Below are 13,904 nucleotides of genomic sequence, written 5' to 3' on the forward strand. Positions count from 1 at the left end.
CACTTGTCCGGTCATTTCGTCGTGACTGTCAGCTTTACAATCTCCAATGTTCTTAGCTGAAAGATGCAAACAATTTGGGACCCACCCCTCACTGCTCCCAGCATGGAGCACCATGATGCATTTTCCTCATGCTGACGGCGACTTCAAAATACAGTTGCAAGTACCATCGTCCCACCCTTTTTTGACGACGTTGTGAGTGTCGAACCAAGTTTCATCTAAATAAATAATCTGGCAGCCTTCTGATCTCAACTTGTTAAGTTTGTGAAGGTAACGATCCCGCCCAGCAACAATTCTTGTCGACTCCATTATTGCATTTCTTGTCTTCAGCTGACGAAAAGAAAAACCAAGTTTCTTGAGAAGCTCTCGAAGCGTCGTTTGTTTGTAAGGGAAGTCTAATATTAGTTTCAGTTGTGTTAATAATTCACAGACACTTGGTGCACGTCCTTTAGAAAAAAAGTTGTAAATTTCTCTCCTAACAAAATCGAAAACAAACTCGTCCACTTTATGATTTTTTTTCTTTTTATTACCAGGCTTTTTTGGTGTAACTGGGCCTCTTTCTGTGATCTTTCGCACTGTTTTCCTGTCTAATTTCAAAATATTTGCTGTCTCCGATATTGGTCCTCTTCCTGAATTATTCCTGGAGACATATTCGTGCACACTGCATACAAATTCTTGAGCTTGTTTGTTCAGAATTTTCTTTCTTTTCCTCAGCACTCTGGAACTGCCACTGCTAGTACTTGGCTGGGGGTCAGTTTTGTCAGTTAAATTCTCCTGCGCAACAACGTTTACTAAAGGAACCTGGTTTCCAACCCACGGTCTCCACGTGCTAATAACAAAACCAAAATCTAATATAAAAACTAAAAACACAACACTATAACAAAGCAACAACACAGCACCATAACACAACACAACTAGTTAAGAAAATCAATCCCGCACTTGGTTATGGCGCAAAAATAACGAGATGCTCACGCACCCACCTGCTCCGCCTTGCAACTACAAGAAATGTAAAGAAAATGTGGCAACAATGTCTGAGTGCACGTGCTTATCGGGAGCGGTTTGGCTATTGTTTCCAGTGTTAAGTTTTATCAAAGGGTTGCCGATGGGGATATAATGAACGCGCGGACTTTATGAATGTATATTCTCTCTTATGAAGATAATACTTTTGAATTTCAGATAACTAGCAAGGATCTCACTTTGGACGTTGGTGAAGACAGGATAATTTTAGAAGGACGAAGATCAAGATATTTCCTAGATATATTTCTTCCATTTTTAATAAACCAGGAGGAATGCAAGGCGAGATTTAACAAGCAGAAGGGAGTAAGTCAATAATAACCAATAAAATTAATTAAAGTGCCTGCAGTATGGCTTCCATCAATAATAACCAATAAAATTAATTAAAGTGCCTGCTTGAATAGCAATTAAGTTTTTGTTGTAACTGGTCGAAACATGCTTAACCCATTCACAAACAAATTTTCAAAATTGAAATTTTCCCTCGAGCCGGATTTAATGCTAGAACTTGATCTTGGAGATTGACACCACCCATGCCCTCTTGATATTCCAGGCAACATTCAAGTTTTGAAATCACTTCACTTCGAGGCATTAATACTGTATTACTAAAGCAAAATATGCTTTTACAGGGTGACAAGAAATAACCCGTACAAAGTTTGGCATATCCTGCCAAGAATGTAGTGTACCGTAGGCAAATAATTGTTGTGTTATTGGATTCTCCATAGTCTTTTGTAACTGTACCTGTTGTTTCGGCTTCATAACGATTACTTTCTTTGTGTTTCCGAATGTCAACCAAACGCAGTGCAATTTTGGAACTGTGGCATCAAGGAAAGCGTCAATGTGAAATTGTTCGTTTGCTGGGTGTTCCAAAAATGACAGTCTCAGACGCAGTTCGGCAATTCAAGGAGCTCGGCCATGAAGGCGACCATCCCGTAAGAGGAAGAAAGCTTACCGTCAACAACGTCCCAGAACCGCAAGATCATCAAAAAGCAAGTTCAGCAAAATCCAAGGGTCTCAATGAGAAAAGTCCCCCGTGAGATCGGGATCAACCGCGAATCTGTGCGCCAAATGGTGAAGAAGAACCTCAACCTCAAGGCGTACAAGCTCCAAAAAGTTCAGCTTCTCGCGGACGAAAACAAGCGCCTGCGACTCAAAAGATGCCACCCTCTGAAGCGCCGGGCCACAGGTCAGCGATGGGAGCGCATTCTCTTCACAGACAAGAAGCTGTTCACCGTGGAGCAGGCGCACAACCACCAAATCGACAGGACCTGGTCTGCAGAGGCCCCCAATACCTCAGCCATCGTCGAACACCGCCAAAATCTGCAGTCGGTCATGGTGTGGGGCGGAATTTGCGCAAGTGGAAAGACGCCCCTGGTTTTCGTGGATCAAGGGATCAAAACCAACCAAGAAGTGTACCGCCGCAACATTCCCGAGAACGTCGTCCTTCCGTGGACCCAGCAGCACTTCGGCGATACGCAATGGACATTCCAGCAAGACTCCGCTCCTGCCCACAGGGCGAAAATGACGCAAGCATGATGCAGAACCCATTTTCCGGACTTCATCGCATTGACGGAATGGCCGCCCTAGTCGCCGGATCTCAACCCAATGGACTACAGTGTCTGGTCGATTTTGGAGGCCAGGATATGTGCTAAACACCAACACAGTTTGGAGTTGCTGAAGCAGTCGCTGCGTCATGAGTGGAACCGATTGTCGCCCGAGGACCTGCGGCCTATCGCCCAAAATTTCAAAGCCCGTTTGGACCTCTGTATCGCCGCTCAGGGAGGCTACTTCGAAACTGGCTGAACATCTTGTTCCTAAGGTCCCATGTCATTGTTCTTCAGTGTTGTTTTGCTCAATTGTTTCGGTTTAATCAATTTATGATCAAAAACATTAGTACGGGTTATTTCTTGTCACCCTGTATTTCATCTTCATTCACATCAGACCACTTTGTGCCACATTACTTCTCATATTGATGGCTTTTGTATCCTGGAGGGAGGGAGGGAGAGGGAGAGAGAGAGAGAGAGAGAGAGAGAGAGAGAGAGAGAGAGAGAGAGAGAAAATATTACTATCTTGGGGTTGCAATACCTGAACAACAGGGGGAGGTAACATCTGCCGACGGTCTGTTATTCAGACAGGGGAGTGACATTGCTGTTTGGGAATGATGGAATGACCTGAAGCAGAAGGCATTTGACCATTTCTTTACAACATAAGTTCAATATGGTTTAACTATTTCTTTTTCATAGCATCATTCAAATTCAAAGTTTCTTTAGTAAAGGGAGAGGTTCAGCCTGTGGCTGTTCTCCCACCTAACCCATCATTGTTACTACTGTACTGAGCAATGTAAGTACAATATTTGTAACAATATATCATAATAGAGTAAACAACTTATCAGATTTATTATTAAACAAATAACTTAAACAAAAACAATGAGGTTTGTTGCACAACAATGAGAAAAAGTTTTGTTTTCATGTGCAAGACTTTTGTAAACACAGTCATTGTGGTGCTGGTGTACTGTTAAAGAAAATGGCGACTTTCACAGGTGCAGAAAGAGCAGGCTGTGTCTTAAAGTTACCAGACCTTACACCCCCTAGACTTCTGTATTTGGGGCTTTGTGAAAGACAAAATCTATGTGCCAACTATGCCGAAGATGTTCAGCAGCTAAAGAAGAGAATTAGAAACGTGGTGGATGAGGAGTTCTTGGGAAAAGTGTGACAAGAACTAGAATTTCGATGAGAAGTGTATTGCATAACTGGTGGAAGCCACATTGAACATTTGTAGACATTCATATAAACTTGAAGGGCTATACTGCACAAACGACCCTTTTATTTTACCGTTTCGAAGTAAAAAAAATATATGTTTACTAATACATACGTAATTAACACTTCAACTTGGCACTGCATTTTTCAATTAAAGTTCCAGTTCCATGAAATAATAAAAACTTTTCTACATTACTTGCCATAGCTGCTTTCCTTCATTGAAGTACATTTTGTAAACACACATTATTGCCAGGTCGAACTTTGGTTTTCAATATGGATATATATGCAAATTTCCACTAGGATTCAACTTTCTTTATTTCATCTTTATTTAAGATTTTCATTTTATTTTTGGATATTGAGGTTTGCATTTCTTTATAACTGCAATTTATTTTTGTTAATTTGTTTTTCTTCAATTTGTATGGAAAATATATTGGTTTTCGTTATTTTATTGTCACTTCTGTTGTGTCTGGTAATGATAGTTTTGGTGTTCTTTTTTTTCTTGGCGAGTTTGACTTCACAGGTCTCCCTTATCACACAACCTTGCTTTGCGACGTCACTCGAGGAATGCCTACGTTGTTAGGTTAGGTTCCCTTAGCATAAATACACTGTAAATGTATTATTTATGCTAAGATATCTAAAGCCAACAAGCCTAACATAGCAAATTAGGCATTTAGTGTTACATCTGCACGTAAATCAGGCTTATTATGTTTAATTTATAATTTTACGTTGCTCAAACATACTACTACTTTTTTTTTCTTTTGCCTTCCGATTTTCCCTACGCTATTCTCTATTTCCAAGGTTTTTTTGTAATTGAGGTACTCTCAAATTATAGATAACTACTTTGATTTGATTTATTTTACTTTGCTTTTCTGCCACTTTTGACTAATCGCGAAAATGAGGATTAGATGACATGAAATTGATGAAGGGGCACTATCAAAAAACACCCTTCGAACCTGGGACCGCTAGCATCATAGCTCACTGTGCTAACCACTCTGCTTAGGACACTGCTGTATGTAAAATTGGGTACAGTGGTCACAAGTCAAAGCAATTCATGATTTTATACAATATTTTGAAGTTATCAGTGAAGTATACAAATTATTGTTCTGTCATTTTGTATTCAAAAGCAAAGAAACAAAATCAATCACATGCATGCATCATAATTCTGGTAATAATGCAGTCTCCTTAGTATTATTTTGTGTTGGACAGTAATATTTTGTCATGGAGTCTTTACATGGAATTTCCCAACAGCATAGTGCTTATTTATGTACTGAGGATATTTGTCGTCATGATTTCAGAATTTTTAACTACAGCACTTACACTATTATGTTAAAAATGTAATTAATTTTCAAAACCATGACATATAATACAAAAATTTAACACGACGACAAAATCCAGTCTTGTTGAGAAAAATGGAATAAACACATAGAGAATTTTGTGTAGTGTCCTTTATAGTAGTTACTGAACAGCAAGAAAAAAATAAAAATTGCTGTATTGTTTATCAGCATTGTATGATCCCATAAGATTAAGTCAAATTAAAAACAATATATGGTTGCAATACTTAACTGACATGTAGTATCCGGAACTTTCATTTTGTAATCATTAGTTTGATCGTGGCATGAGAATGTTAAGTCTGGAAACAAGTTGACTTAAAATCAACTTCACCATGTGATTTGCATCCATTATCCGAATATTTCTTTACCCTGTAGGGTACATAGTGTATAGAGTTAAATTTTAGCATGTGCATTGATATTAAACATGCTTCAAATTGGAGCCCAAGTTATTTAAAGGTGAAAAAATTTCCTTAAATGCAAACAATGAATTGCCGCCAGATCATATAAAGACCATAGTTAATCATATTGAATTGAAATGTCTCCTCTATATTTAATCCCTGTATTTCGGTAACAAGGAAGAAAGCCTAATTGATCTATTGTATTTTTTGCAGGTTCTAACATTGACAATGCCAGTTGCAGGTTGATGTGAAATTTTGAAATACGAAACGAATACTGCAATTAATGATTATACTTACTTTTGTACAAAATGCTTAATAAAAGTTCAAACATCCTGTCTATTTCTGTAATTAATATGATTGAAGTAACAAATATTTTAAAATTTATTTCATTCATTTTTTAATGCAATAAATACCACGTGTCATAAAAAAAATATATGTTTACTATATTCAAGAGTGAACAGCACAAGGCAATAGACAATTATATTACATTTAGAAGTTCTTGTACAATTGTTTAAGTTTTCATAGTGTAAGCTTTGTGTTTGAAAGTATTTAAAACCCAAAATAAATTATTTTCTTACAGCATTAGTTTTTATATTTTTAGTGCGAGTTCAAGTCTTGGAATTTTCTGAAAAGGTAAAAATCTCCCCTGTATAATGGACCTTGCCACACATTCTCGAGCTACACCACAATGGAAGAGATGAGATGTGATCAGTACAACACTCCAGTTGCTTGTGATCTATGATTGATTTGGTTTATTTTACTTTGTATTTATACCACTTTTGGCTAATTGCAAAGATGACGATGAGTGATGACACTAATCAAGGGACACTCACCATTTTCTGTCCTCCATCCAGATGTAGGCTATAGAGTTTAAAATCAGTTTCACGCCATTTCTGAAAAGAATACACCATTTGTGTTGCAGTCTGCTATTGCCTATGTGGGTTGTAAATAAAGTAGTAGCAACACTATCAGGAAAAGGTGATAACAGCGTGTATGTGCTATCAGGCAGTGAGCAATGTCAGTTTGGGCCCATATCAATGTGTGGAGTGCCAAAAGTTGTCGGTACAGCGAGTGCTGTGGTGTATGTACGATGTTAAAATGAACACCATTTTCTGTACTGCTCTAAAACATGTTTACAAAGGTAGGACAGTGACTGTGGATCAAAATCCAGGTTGCCTGTGGAAAAAGGGCACAACAATATCAGCAAGACTTGCATGAAGCCTGTAGCAACAATACCTAGCTGTATCTGATGGTTGCATAATGGGTAAGTGTATTTCTTTAAGAGGTTGTGATGCATCCATGAGAACAACCGCAACATGAAGAAAATTGCATCATTTTGGGTTCCCAATATTGTCACCAATATTCAACCATCAGGTAAGGTTAGTTATTGTTGCTTCAGGCAAGTTTTGATCACATTTTTGTGCATTTTTGCCACGATCAAACCTGGATTTTGATCCACAATCACTGTTCTACCTTTGTAAACATTTTTTAGAGCAGTACAGAAAATGGTAACACCATTAAGCCTTGTTTCCATGATATAAAAATTCAATATGCTGACCAAGGCAGTAATTTAATTTCCTCATTCAGGTTAGAAACCCTTACTTTCCTAATAACGATGAGACTATGGATAGTATAGGACACTGTATCGTATTTGAGATGTAACAAATTATTATGAAATATTTTGATTTCATCAGTAATTAAGGTGTGAAGAATTATTTGTGTATAATGATGAAACTTAGACTATATTGGGTGAGCTGAAGCCCCACAGGCCATTGGACCTGGCTACAATTAGTGTAAAAAATGATTGTTACAAATGCACTAAAACAAAGACTGACCAAGCTGTCGAAAGCTGAAATAACAATGAACGAGAGAGACTGTACATACCTACACAACGTTGTATTCATATTTTTTATAACCGTATCGTATGCATTTTCCATAACTTATAAATTAGTCAATTCCTAACATTTCCAATATTCGTGGTATTGTTAATATCCCCTGCATTTGTTTTATGATGTTTTGCAATTTTGGACAAGGCTTGGGAACTGATTGTATTTGTTATGCAAGGCACCGCTGTATTTCATTGGAAATGTGCCATATCCATTTACCAGGGTTTTACTTTGAAGTACTCATAATCAGAATATTAAAAAGGACTTGTCATTTAAACTGAAAATTCACACAAGGGGCAAGGTTAATATTTCACATTTTGCACTCCAGAAAAGTATCGACTGTTGTTGACTCAGCCCTACAAGAAGACAACCAAAAAACTGAATGTAGTGTAGCCTCGAATTTGGTTTCTGGAGATCAAAATGAAAACACAAAATGCAGGAAAATGTACATCCAGGAATATAAAATCAGGGTTTCACTGTATTAATACAGGCTGGAAGCATTTTCAAGTCAAAATCATTTTGCAAGATAACATTTAAAACTGCTTTAAAAAAACAATCATTTTATTGTACATGATAATATTACATGTAGGAGTCAACAATACATGTAAGAAAAATGTAAACATATTACCTTTTTTTTAACAATTAAAACTAAAAATCACAGACCATATGCATTATTTCCACTGTACTAGGAACAACTTCTGAAAATCTATATTACATTAACACCCCTTTGGGAAATGCTCTATACACAGCAAGATTCCCTAAATTTACTTTAACATAAAAACAATTTTACCCAGTGACTTACAATTCCATAACTTAAATGCATTTATGTGAATTACACACAGGAAGATTTTAAGAGCGTATATAAATATTTGTAGACTGACTGTTGAATCGCACATTGTAGATTACTAATACTGTACATTTTTATTTGGCATTTACTTATTCTTCTTGCATAGTACATACACTACAATTCATATTTTTTGATAAAGAACAATCCATGTTATCAACCTTTGTTAACCCTTTCCGGATGAGCGACTGGCAGGCATAGCCCGTCATTAACTAAAAATTCCATTGTGAATAAATGACTGGCTATAATCACACTGAGTTTTACTTGTTCTAGTGTCAAATTGAGTTGCGCTTTTGTTTATCTTGAGAATGGCATTTCATAATTTATATCCGCATTGTGGAAAATTCTTATGATGATTCTGCTTCGGATTTTGCAGTTACTGATGATTTCGATCCTGATAGAAAGATTTTACATTATTTTCATGAATTAATTTTGAATTATGTATTCAAAATATATTTTCAGCAACTTTTATGCAATGCTATAATTTTCTACCTTCAAAAAATTGTTACAGAAAAAAAATAATATTAAATGAAACAATATAAATCTATAGAAAGAGGAAGTGGTGTAGATTTTAGAAAAAACAAGTTAAATAGTAACACACTGAACTATTTTCTATGATTTTTTTAAAAAACAGCAAAAAACCAGTCTTCTGGGGGAAAACTCAATGTCCGGAAAGGGTTAAATAAAATGGTTTTAATTCAATCCTGGTCAACCTGCTGTACTTGTGGAAGAGCACAGTCTCATACATGTATAGCCTGCAGAGCGAGCAGATAGGAGGGAGTGAGTGAGGCAGGAGGGTTTGTCGGTTGCATTTGCGTAGTGGGAAACATCTCATTATCTGATTCATGAGTAACAGAGCAGGAATCTCACAATTTACCAAGTTATCACTTGCCTCCACAAGTGCACAAGACTTGCCTAAGGCAGCCTGACAAAGCTACCAGACAGGTGGCAAAATTGATCGCAAACAAGAACTGCACGGAAAAATAAACTAAGCTTATTAGAGTAAATGAACATAGTTTACTGTATATTGCCTGTACAGTAATAGACTGGGGAAAAATATGGATGGCAACACCTACACTGAGGAAATTACTCCACAGCACCATAGGAAACAATTCAATAATATTCAGGACTTTTTTCTTTAGTGAAACAAGTTAATTTTTAAAATTTTCTAATGGCCCTTGAACATTGGAACAATGTTCCATGAGGGCATAGGGGGAGGGGGTGGAGGTAAATAAATATTCATAACCTTGGCCATTCTGGAGGTGATAGATGGGAGGACACCCATTTATTACAATCTGGGTATACCTCCCCGAACTGCTCCATGCAGGAACATTTTCTGGAAAAATTACCACCCGAGATCCTGTAAGCTGGCAGTCAGATGTTCTACAAACTGGACCATAATGTCCCTTATATGATGGAGAATAAGTGATAAATGGTTATATGATATTAAAAAAACTTCTTACAACATGTGCTGGCAAGTAACGTCATTGGAACTTTGACCTTGTCTTCTTCACTGTCTCTTGACCAACCAGATCAAGCGACATTCACAAAGAACACACATGCCCAGGCCGGGATTTGGACTTGTCGCTTTGTTGTTTTGAATGTGATAATTTGTTGCTTCCTATCACTTAATATATTCTCTTGAAAAAGCTACATTTGTATGAGTCAAAACACTTGAGCAAATCTGTTTCTAATACTGAAGGTACAGAATTTTTCATATTGTTACTTATTTTTTATGCTTATTCCTGTGTTATGTATTTCTAATCATGAAAATTAGAGAATGCTTACATGATGATTGCTAAAGTGGAAAAGACCACTAAAACAAAACACACATGAACAAATAACAAAAGAGCAATGTTTTGGGACTTTAGAAGACATTCCAAAGCTTCATTTTTTTTTTTTTTTTTTTTTGATAGACGAGAATTCAAGATAGACAAATCATTCGTAAAACTTTGACTACAAATAGGAATCAGCATTTATGGGCCAGCTAATGGCTACAAACATTTTCTCTTGTTTCTGTCAAGTTGCCAACAGATGCCACTGTGTCAAGTTGCACATTTTTGTTTTTGGAGTGTTGACTAAGAATGCATACCTTTATTTTATCAATACCAATCTCTTAACAATAAATAAAAATGTTGCTTATTGAACTGGTCAGCAAATTAAAATTAATCAGGACAGAAATGGCAGAAGTGTCTAGATGATTAAGTATCTAATAAATAATCACTCTACCATAAAGTAATGTATTCCATACTCATTATAAATATAATATTCGAACAGAACTTATTTTTTTTTTTTTACTACTTTCAGTCATCTTTGTTGTTTGACATATTGTTGCCACAGCACATATCCGAGCAATATTCAACTTCTCTTTCCATATTTTGCGACATATTACAGGTTAACGTAACCACAGTACTTAACACCTATTTTGCTATTTTTAAGACTATTTATAAATGTTAATAAAAGTAGATAATATTAAACTCAAATATAAAAAGTGTACTTCTTTTGGTCATGGTCAGATTAAGAGGGAGGGTGGAGTATGTGATTGCCCCCCTTTTTTTGAGGAATCTTATAAACTAAGGATAAATTGTCAACCAACATGAAAGGTAACTTCTCCCCATATCGTTTGACATCTTTAATTAACCTATTGCTTCCTCTGAGGGATGTTTCAGACCAAAGCAACAAGTGTTACTTGGAAACGAACCTCCAGAAATAAATGCTTTCTTTCACACCAGAGTAACACAAGCTGCGCTTCTTGCTTGCCACTCTTGCGTGAAACTCACGTGTCACTTCTCACTTCGATTTGAAAGCTACCCGAGACATCTACAACAATATCCCCTCAATTAGCATAAGAGTAAATAACAATCACTCTTTCTAGGTATCTAAAAAGCGGATTGTCCCCTAAAATTATGTGATCAACCCCATCAATATACAGGGTGTCCCAAAAGTCCCCATACATAGGGAATGTCACACAATGTGCTCGATGTGGCGACCTTTGAGAGCCAGGTGCAAATCAATGCATTCTTGCCATTAAATTTATTCAGGTGGAGTCAGTAGCATTGTTGCATCTCACTTGCAAAGAAATAATGTTATTCCCATGTATGATGACTTTTGGGGCACCCTGTCTATGTAAAACTAACAATAAATTCATATAAATTAATGCTAAGAGTAAATGAAGTTTGCCACATACCCACAATCTAAAATAAAGAAATCCCCATTGAGACATCAAAAACTAAATCCTTGAAGTAACAGGTTTAAATCCTAGGCAAGGAATGAACGTTATACAATAATTTAATATCCTAGAATTAGTTCTACATGCAAACTGTCTTGATCAGCCATACATTTACATCAGGAATCATAATATCTAGGAACTTTGTGAAATGTATATTTCAATTGTTCAAATAAAAAATATTTCAATTTTCTAGACTTTTAAAATTCTGGAAGCCACTCATAACAGTGAAATGAAACTACAGATACCGTTTAGAAGACACATTTTCAACCTTAAATCGTCTAACTAACTTAGCCTCATTGATTAAAATTCACAACTGACCTTGTTCATAAATTAAAAACAACAATTTTTGCTTTACACGTACATGCCACATGCTACATACTACAAATAATTTAAGAATGTATACAAATTTCAGCTGCCATTCCTCCCATTGCTGACAATTTCCAAAATATTTAAAACAAAAGTATCGTATAAAATATTAATTTTTCTGGAGGATGTCATTTTATCTCTTCCCATTTTTCAAAGGTGAACCTTTTCACAAGTCACTTACATACAAATATATTATCTCTATACACATCTACAATTATACAATATAGCTGCACAAAAATATTTGGTAAAATATGATTCTTAAGTCTTTTACAAATAATCACAAAGGTTTTCATTCCGTCAACCATAAACATGGTAAGATTAATAAAAAAATGGATACACTACTCTTATATCCTGCAAGTATATTCACAAGTATATCAACGTCACCTGCTCGGGACGGGTTTGTAGCTTCCATACGACCCACCAGCATTTACGCTCTCTATCAATCGTTCGTGTAAATCTCTCTTTGGCCTCAGTAAAGTCTTCAGGTGATCGAAGGATATTTCCATATCCTTGAACGCATTCAGCAGAAAAATCGCTATGATCACAACCAAAAATCCGCAAATGTTCCCCAAAACATCTTCCCCGTTCAGATGCTCCCACTCTTTGAAAAGAATCGTCGATGCCGTGATGACAAACGTCGTGAAAAACACATAGTAAACAGGCGTTACGATCGATGTGTTGAAAATGTCCAAAGCCTTGTTCAGATAGTTCATCTGGACCATGATGCACACAACAATGAGTAACAGAAATGCCCACGTAAGCCAGTTGCTCATCTCGTTCTTGGTTCCAGAGATGGTCTCCTTAAGGGCCAGCCCTAAGCCCTTGCAGCCCATGACCGAAAGGGACCCTATCGCTGAGCAGATGACTATGTACACAACTACAATTATGTGCCCGTACCTAGGACCCAGGCAGAAGGCGAAGAATGCAGAAATTGCCACAACAGCTACCACGTATACAATAAAACCTAAAGGGGAAGACATAAATAAAAATCAAAGTATATTTCGATGAAGTCATGAGTAGGGAACAGATTTATATGTTCACACCTATTTTTTTTTTTGCTAAGTCCTAGAAATATGCTATTTAGATATCTTCGCGTTTCATGCATACAGCACCACTCTACTGAAATTCTATAGGACCTAAAATGCCTAAATGGACTATTAATAACTAAAAGCCCTATTTTGACTTGAAAAATGCCTTTTAAACCTTTTGTGTAACTTTAAAAATAACTTTTATTAAGAACAACCTTAATTTTCACCACAAAGGTTTGAGAAACTTGAACAAATCCGAGGGGCAAAAGCAGTAATGCAACAGCAAGGGGTGTCAACGACTGCAAATTTCCGCCATATTGGAAAAATGTGGAGTGAACTGACTGGATGAGGCATTCATCATTGTTGAACACTGTACCTCCCAGGCAATTAAAGGGACTGTAGGTGTAGTATACCAAACAAAAATGCATGCTCTTTTGGGACGGAATCCTAGCCACAAAATCATTCAGTTGTTAAAAACAGGGCCGATATTATTCCTGGCCTCCAACAGTGGAAGAATGCAGGAAGATTCCAAGAATACCTCCATCTGAATGGCTGTTTAGAGTGCCTGCTGTGACGAGTAGGAAGACAACCCTGTAAGTGATCAATCACATCACCTATTTCCCCCATTGACACAACAGTTAGGTGAAAGGTGAGGGTTTGCACCGGAAACTACAACTTCCTTAGTATAGTGGCTGTTCATCAAGGAGAGAAGACCACTGGGAACCTAACTGCAGTTTGAGTTGTTTTTTTTAGCTCACTTTATGCACAGATAAGACTAATTGGGACTGAACCACTAGGTGCCTCCAACCGATATCGAACCTACGACCTCTTTGTTACAAAGCGATAACATTACCACTATACCTTGGGGAGCCCCAAAGGTGTTTTGGGAATCAGCAGCAGTTGCATTTATGAAGTTTTCACTTCCTGCAATATGGAGAGAAGGTTCTCCACGTACAGTCATGGGCACTTCTGGGTTGTAACGATTACATGCACCTACTCATGGATGACTGGAACAACTTCTCCACAGAAAACAATGAAAAGTATATGGCGGTGCAGTA

At 36.9% G+C, this 13,904-nt stretch overlaps 2 protein-coding genes across 3 annotated transcripts in view; one reads left to right on the forward strand and one right to left on the reverse strand.

Moving 5' to 3' along the window:
* Nucleotides 1–5,964, forward strand: part of LOC145989771 (PIH1 domain-containing protein 1-like) — an 80,078-nt gene extending 74,114 nt beyond the window's left edge. For both annotated transcript variants that reach the window (XM_083125097.1, XM_083125096.1), the window contains exons 7-8: nt 1,174–1,317; nt 5,707–5,964. In XM_083125097.1, the coding sequence (XP_082981223.1) occupies nt 1,174–1,317; nt 5,707–5,739 (177 nt within the window). In that variant the 3' untranslated portion in view covers nt 5,740–5,964. The remainder of the gene's footprint in view (nt 1–1,173; nt 1,318–5,706) is intronic.
* Nucleotides 5,965–10,123: 4,159 nt separating this feature from the next.
* Nucleotides 10,124–13,904, reverse strand: part of spict (magnesium transporter spict) — a 34,991-nt gene continuing 31,210 nt past the window's right edge. Inside the window, exon 6 of the mRNA XM_083125099.1 lies at nt 10,124–12,782. Within this exon, the coding sequence (XP_082981225.1) occupies nt 12,199–12,782 (584 nt within the window). The 3' untranslated portion in view covers nt 10,124–12,198. The remainder of the gene's footprint in view (nt 12,783–13,904) is intronic.

This window comes from Lepisma saccharinum, chromosome 7 (assembly GCF_977018435.1).
Source record: "Lepisma saccharinum chromosome 7, izLepSacc3.1, whole genome shotgun sequence".
NCBI classification, from domain to species: Eukaryota; Metazoa; Arthropoda; class Insecta; order Zygentoma; family Lepismatidae; genus Lepisma; species Lepisma saccharinum.